This window comes from Nicotiana tabacum, chromosome 14 (genome assembly GCF_000715075.1).
Source record: "Nicotiana tabacum cultivar K326 chromosome 14, ASM71507v2, whole genome shotgun sequence".
In the NCBI taxonomy this organism is placed as follows: Eukaryota; Viridiplantae; Streptophyta; class Magnoliopsida; order Solanales; family Solanaceae; genus Nicotiana; species Nicotiana tabacum.
The window spans coordinates 116,185,156-116,192,297 of record NC_134093.1 but is presented as its reverse complement, the minus strand read 5'-3'; the positions used below and the strand labels follow the sequence as shown (position 1 = coordinate 116,192,297).

Genomic DNA, 7,142 nt, shown 5'->3' with positions numbered 1-7,142 from the left:
CTTGATAGAGTATGTGTCACCCTTTAATCGGCCATATGCAGTGTGCAAATCCTAATAATTAGTCGAGCCAGTAAATTTCGGATATCAAATCGTTATATAAAAAGATTGAGAAGTGTCATATAAATGGTTATGGTGATGGTGACTGACCACTTCTTTTATTAAAAAAAAATATATGAGATAAAAGGTCTTGCATGCCCAACAACTTTACAAACTTTTTTTCATTCAATCATTTATATCCTCTCTTTTATTATTTGTCCTCACTGATCTGGCAGCATCTTTTCTTTGCTTCTAATACAAACTAATCTTTATTTGCCCCTATATATTTGTGCTTTTAACTCTGCTTATTAGTTTGTTTTCAGCTTTCCAAAACTAGAGTACTCTACACAAGACTCAAATAAAATGGGAAGGCAGCCATGTTGTGACAAAGTTGGAATAAAGAGAGGTCCTTGGACTATAGATGAAGACCACAAGCTGTTGAACTTTATTCTTAACAATGGCATTCAATGTTGGAGAATGGTTCCCAAGTTTGCAGGTTTCATGTTTTTGCTCATTGTCTGTATATATTATATCTTTCTTTTTTTGTATTAATCATCTGGTATCCGAAGTGCATCGGCTCGACTAATCCGGACTCGTGCCCAGTATGACCGTTGAGGGATAAAGTGCTTTGTAAAAGCAATCGTTTGGTACGAGGGATCAGAGGCGAAGCCAACCTATTATTTATAGGTTCAATCAAGCTCATAACTTTTATCTTAGACTTGGATTTTCAGTATAAAATTCATTAAAATTGCTGAAAAAATTGAGCTATGAACCCGTAACTCGAACAAGGTGATGGTTTCAGTGGTTGAAGTTGAAATCTTGAAACCATAGAATTAAAATCATGGATCCGTCTGTGCAAGAGATAAGGGGTAACTAATTCCGGGATTAAATTTGAGATGAGTTTATCCCACGTTAGGTTGGGATAAAATTGCGGTATAACTAATCCCGAAATTAGTTATCCCAGGATTGTAGTGTTATTTTTATTCATATGGGAGGGTGGGATAACAATTCCGGGATAACTAATCCTAGGATAAATAATCATTGGATAACCTGTTTTCCAACCAAACGACCTCTTAGTTCTCTATTCCTTAGGATCGAACTCGAGACTTCCTGGTTAAGAGTGGAGGAATCTCAATCATCCCACTACACTCCAACTCGATGATGTATGTATATATTATAGCCGCAACGCCTACATGCAGAGTTTTGCAGCTCGCATATTTTAACTATTTTTTCCTATATAGATGATTAAAAGTACAGTGCTTAATTTGTGACACTGAATTATTGTGTGATGAAGGTTTGCTGAGATGTGGAAAGAGTTGCAGACTAAGATGGATTAATTATTTGAGACCAGATCTTAAAAGAGAGCCACTATCAGAAGCTGAAGAGAATCAGATTATACAACTTCATGCCTCTTTTGGTAACAGGTTTGTTCATTTGAGATAGTATAGAGCAATATTATTGCATATTTTTCACCATTTAATGTTGATTCAGATAAGGATTTAAGTTATATTTTAAGTTATATACATTGAAAAGTATATAATTATCTATACTATGAGTTAAATTTAACTGATACAGTAGATTATTACTCTATTTTTCAGAGAGTTTAACTTTTATGCATTGTCAGTATGGAATTTTCAGCTCACCTAAAAGATAATTACATGTAATCATCCGTAAAAAAATAAGACAAATAACTTGAAAATTTTAGCAAGTTGCATGTTATAGCATGTTAAAATATATCAGTAGTGCAAAAATTCTTTACATTGTTAGTGTATGTAAGTTAAGTGGTTACCATATCAGACAAAGTTATAAAAAGAGTTAACTACTGTTGTAGGTCAGCTTAATGTGATTTTGCAAAAATCTATACGCTATTAGGGGCCGTTTGGTAAGCGGACTAAGTTATCCCGGGATAATAATCCCAAGTTTGATGGGATAAGGGGGATAAGGTGGGATATCCAGTATTAAGTCTGGGATTAAATTTATACCATGTTTGATTGATGGTATAAATTTATCCTTAATCTCTTACCTAATCCCACCTTATCCCGCGTACCAAACGACCCCTTAGTGTGCAAAACTTAAACTTTTCTGTTAAACTCTTTATGCAGGTGGTCTAAGATAGCATCACATTTTCCAGGCCGGACTGACAATGAGATCAAGAACCACTGGAACACACGGATTAAGAAGAGATTAAAGCTTATGGGAATAGATCCTTTAACTCACAATCCAATTGAGGCACTTAATCTTGAAAACCTTGAACAAAAACCAGATGAGACGATCACACAATCCAACATGTCAACACATGATCATGAAACAGAGAATTCGTCGACAAGTAGTGATACTAAGAAGACAGAAACAGACATCAAGATTGATGATATTACTAATGATTTCTCAATAGTAGAGAATGACTACTCCAATTTTTGTGGAAACTTGGATGTGGACTTGCTGAGCAATACTACTAAAACTATGTCATATTCTTTGGAAACTGCTGAATCCATCAACTTTTCATCAGCATCAACTGCTACAGAATACTCAAGTAGTGTTGTCCCTGCAGAAGGACAACACTCTATACAGCAATGGTTTTACAGTGTGGATTCACTTTTCTCATGGGACAACAATGTCAATCAACTTGGAGTTGGAGAAGACTTCATCTTTTGGAGAAACTACAACCATTGATTACTCTATTTCTATTCTTCCTTCTATATCAATAGCTACATATATCTTTTTCTATCATAGTATTGCAGAATTTAATACACAACTTTCTTGAACTCATTTTCATAAAGAAGTCCTTTGTGTTATTGAACTATTGTCGTGCGACGAACATGACTTGTAAACTACACTAGTCAGATTGGAAAAACTTCTCAAAAAGGAAAGTCGATATCACACCATGTTAAGAGTTCGGTTATCATCTTTCATCAATCAGCCAACTAGATACACATAAAAGCCAAAGAAAACATGCAAGGCATGGCACCAATATTATTTCTTCATGCTTACATGTTCACAAAAGAGGAAAGTTACCTAAGCAGTTCCTTTTCATTTAATAAGTGTCTTTACTTCATTACTGGTGTACAACAACACATATGCCTCAACCCCGGCAAGTTCGGGTTAGCTATATGAATCCTCATTGTGTCCATTTTGCTCCATTTAGGCTCAACTATTCAGAATAACTGTGTGCATGATTAAAAATTACATTTGCTATTTTACAGTGGAGACAAAGATGTATTATACATCTTCCTTGTGTTCATGATCGGAAGATTTAAGTAACGGCTTCTTGCCTATCACATCAACATCTTGAGAAGTTGTAGTCTTCCAAGCAGGATAGAGCACATAATGTTGCAAAATGAAGAGAATGTCAAAGAATATTGATATCTGCAACATTCACCCACCAAACCAAATAGTAGTCAGAGCCTCATGATACTAGCAATAGAAGTGCTAACATTAGGAAAAAGGAAGAACTTAATTAAGAAGAAATTAGTTTTTATTGGTTTTGTGTGCAGGTATCCCGGTATCTTAGGCTTCAGTTTCAGGAAAAGGAAATTGTCTAACAAAGGGGAAAGATCATAGAAGATATTCATAAGGCCAAGCCGATCCGCGGTTCATACTAATAAGGCCTTGCACCATTTCTAGCAGTAAGTTGCTGCATTTCCTTGTAAGTGTAAACCCCTCATTACTTGATCTATTTCTTTTTCACAAGTCTTCTATGCTCTAACGCTATGGCATATGAGCCGTTCCAGTGGATGAAGTGGTTTTGGAATGAAAAAAAGTGAACGAAGTAGAATAAAGTTTCTAAACGGTGAAATCAGATATAATATCTATAGACATGATGACCACAGCAAATTGACAGATGGATGAAAGTAACGATCCATACCAGTGACAATAAAGTCTTGCCTATGTTTCCATAAAAGTTCACCCATGAATCTGTGGAAAGGCACATATACAACGTTTTTAGGCTTCACCAGAAAATTAACTAGAGACCGCAAATTATTTCGGAAGAAGTTCATATACTTGAAAGACAGAAACTCACTCTGATCTATGGATTGCACTGCCATCTGTCCATAATTCGTCAGACCTCCAAGCAAGTCCAGCAAAATGTTGCCAATACTAAATCCAATAGTACTCTTTCGCTGAAAGTTCATAATAGCCTATAAATTTGAAAGAAGCAAGAAGTTAATCCAGGCTGTGGAAAGAAACTAACACTGACAAGCAGAAACAATGAAATACAGGAATATAGATGTATCAAACAATTTTAGTAATTTGAAGTAAAGAGACAACCAAAATGAGGGCGCAATTGATCGGAAGGTGCAAGAATTTTGAAAACAAACAAGTTGAACGTGTGCAGTTATTACCTGAGGAATGTACTTAATCACTGTCATAACAACCTGCAATGTGCTGCAATCAAGAGTCAAACATAAAACATTAGCACTTGGAACATGCACATTAGCAGTGAATCTAAATAACTCATACACCACATATATAGAAGTATAAACACTTGCCTTTTAGAAAGAAAATGACAAAGAAGATATCAAGCTCACAAGGTACTTCATAAGTACACACAAACACCCCACACACCACCCATCTTTGGTCTAGTGGTAAGAGCTCAGCACGTGATGTGTGGGTTAGGCGCACATCACAGGTTGGAACCTTGCGCAGATAAAAGCCTGGTATTAAGTGGAAGAGTAGAGGGACGGCCCATTATCCATTGAGTTTCGAACCATGTACCACTGGCCTCGGGGATTTCTCGGTTATCCAAAGGAAAAAGGTATTCCGGAAGTGGCCAGTGAATAGGCTGATGTCTGATAATCTATTACTATACAAATCTCTTATCCATTAAGTAAACACTCAATAATCGGTGCCTTATTGATTAGTACTTATTTATCTTAGATGGAGAGGGATAGATAGCACGGGCAGCGCCAGCCTTCTAACTTCAATCAAAATAACTGATAAAATTTTCTAGGGGAGGAACTATGTATCAATTAGGAATGGTTCTTACTTGAAGCAGGAGACCAGCCAAAGCCAAGAATGGCTGGGGAGAGCTACGAACACACAAACTGCAACAGTTAACCAAGCAACAGACACGATTGCTATAGAAGTCTTTGCAACCTTCTGGTTTCCGCGCTGTAAAGAAAGCAATCATCGTCAAAGTGAGTAAAAGGCTTTTATCAGGGTCTCAATCCTTCACCTCATTTCCAGTTCCCTATCCATAGAAAATTTGAACTTAAGAGCAAATAGGAATGGTCCACTTACATCATAAATAGCAATCTGAAACAGGGTAAATGCAGTCAATAGAACAGCATGGACTGAGAAAGCAACATCATTGGCAGCCACAGGTATCATCTGCGGTTGAATATGAAAGGCAATAAGCATGCAAGTCATTAAATTACATGGAAACTTCCTTCAGATAATATCAATAGTTAACAAGAGATCAAAATGCCAATAGTTCTTAAGAAAAGGAGACAAGACAAAAGTAGTAATACTATTATATGACCAGTTAATTATGAAAAACCCACTGGTTTTCTTTCCAAAATAAGGATTTTGTTTTCTGACCAGCTTTCATGTATTCTTTCCATTTCTTGTAAGATGATGGTGTTTGACCAGCTTGAGTGCCTCGACTAATCCACCGAGCAGTTTGCTACAACTCATAAGCACAGAAACTACAAGCTAGCGAGCAACGGCTGAATCCACCCCTTTGGTGAAAAACTGTAATACTCCCTGAGGAATTCCCAACAGACCTCCAGTACTCAAAGTGAATTGTCTATGTGCTCTCCTTTGTCTCATTGTTTATCTCGTAATCCTTTGACTCCTCCCTAAAGCTAGCTCCTGGAGGTAATCTTGACCAACAAGATGGGCTTTCACTAGTGTTCTAGTAGCCGGGATTCGAACTATGATCTCCAGGTTATTACTCCTATGCCCCAACCACTCTACCATCCGTTGGCGAGTTTGTTTCAAACCAAATTCTACTAAAGGTTACCAAAACATCCACTATTTCTTTGTGACAATATGTCCGAATTTTAAATAAGTATAAAGCATCTATCTTAATATTTTTTTGAAAAAATATAATCAGTGCATTTGACTGCACACAGCTGCCACAAGGCTAGATCAAGCAGTGAACTAAGCTAAGAAAACCACAAAAAGCAAAAAGTCAAACCTCATTATAGCCATATTTCTGACGGTACTGCATCTGAACAGCAGAATTAAAGAACATGGAAGCATTATAAATGAGATACGATGAGTGCTTGGTCAAATTCAATACCACGAAATCGAAATTCAACCCCACCACACTGCATTTCAATACACAAAAACAAAATGGGTCAAAATTAAAATCCATAAAGATATGAACTTTAATGTAAACAAGCAGAAAAAGAAACGAAACCTTTTGCGTCGGAAATTCAAGATGACTTGAGGGTAAAAACTAATGGACCAAGAGAAAAATGCAACCCATCCTAAAAAATTGTATAGAACTTCGAGAGGAATTGAATTCCACGACGCCATAACTTACTCTTTGGATTGTTTTCTCCAAATCCAAACAATGAATCTTTATATTTGTAGTAAAGTGAAGATTCTTTTTTGGTGATGAAATATGGTTAAGCCAATGGAATTATTGCACCGGTTTAAATGGCCAACTGATATTTTGACCCGCCTGGGAAATGAACTGAAACGGGCCCCAAAGATGTGGCTTTTTTTGTAAATGTATGTGGCCCGGAATCGGGTCTCATTCACACCACTTCCACCATATAAGACATAGGGAAAATACATACTTTAAAGTTTAAGGACATTTTTCCGTTCCTGTATAATATTTAAAACCTTATTATTAAAAATGTTTTAGTTTTGTTATTTACCCGACCTAAACATGTTTTAGCTATAAAAAATACATCTTTGTTTAAATTAGACTCCTTTATGCGGTAATCTTCCTTATTTAGACGCGAGATTTTGGGATCGCTTACATTTCAGTTAGAGATTTTACTGACGCAATCATCGCACTATAATCAAGGCAACATATTTGTAGAATCCTTCTATTATGCAGATTTCATCTGGTTATCATCGCATCATAATCAAGGCAACATATCTGTAGTATCCTTCTATTCTCTGGTTTTCTCTAGTTTCCTCTAGTTTTC

At 36.3% G+C, this 7,142-nt stretch overlaps 2 protein-coding genes across 2 annotated transcripts; one reads left to right on the top strand and one right to left on the bottom strand.

Moving 5' to 3' along the window:
* The first annotated feature begins 343 nt into the window (after positions 1-343).
* On the top strand, positions 344-2,833 carry LOC107818373 (myb-related protein 315-like). Its single transcript, XM_016644379.2, has 3 exons — positions 344-532; positions 1,331-1,460; positions 2,139-2,833. The coding sequence occupies exons 1-3, from the start codon at positions 400-402 to the stop codon at positions 2,704-2,706; spliced, it is 831 nt and encodes a 276-aa protein (XP_016499865.2). The 5' UTR covers positions 344-399; the 3' UTR covers positions 2,707-2,833.
* A 140-nt stretch (positions 2,834-2,973) lies between these two features.
* On the bottom strand, positions 2,974-6,669 carry LOC107818374 (cystinosin homolog). Its single transcript, XM_016644380.2, has 8 exons — positions 6,401-6,669; positions 6,176-6,308; positions 5,275-5,364; positions 5,021-5,145; positions 4,377-4,419; positions 4,055-4,172; positions 3,899-3,948; positions 2,974-3,399 (listed from the first exon to the last, which is right to left on the bottom strand). Exons 1-8 carry the CDS (start codon positions 6,517-6,519, stop codon positions 3,253-3,255), a joined length of 825 nt encoding a protein of 274 aa, XP_016499866.1. The 5' UTR covers positions 6,520-6,669; the 3' UTR covers positions 2,974-3,252.
* Between the last annotated feature and the right edge of the window lie 473 nt (positions 6,670-7,142).

What these genes read in the sequence shown, in the direction of transcription:
- LOC107818374 (XM_016644380.2), bottom strand. Translation starts at nt 6,519, where the DNA reads ATGGCGTCGTGGAATTCAATTCCTCTCGAAGTTCTATACAATTTTTTA. An exon ending in TTGAATTTCCGACGCAAAAG is followed by an intron (nt 6,309 to 6,400) that starts GTTTCGTTTCTT and finishes ATTGAAATGCAG; the next exon opens with TGTGGTGGGGTTGAATTTCG. An exon ending in AGAAATATGGCTATAATGAG is followed by an intron (nt 5,365 to 6,175) that starts GTTTGACTTTTT and finishes ATTCAACCGCAG; the next exon opens with ATGATACCTGTGGCTGCCAA.
- LOC107818373 (XM_016644379.2), top strand. Translation starts at nt 400, where the DNA reads ATGGGAAGGCAGCCATGTTGTGACAAAGTTGGAATAAAGAGAGGTCCT. An exon ending in AATGGTTCCCAAGTTTGCAG is followed by an intron (nt 533 to 1,330) that starts GTTTCATGTTTT and finishes TGTGTGATGAAG; the next exon opens with GTTTGCTGAGATGTGGAAAG. An exon ending in CATGCCTCTTTTGGTAACAG is followed by an intron (nt 1,461 to 2,138) that starts GTTTGTTCATTT and finishes CTCTTTATGCAG; the next exon opens with GTGGTCTAAGATAGCATCAC.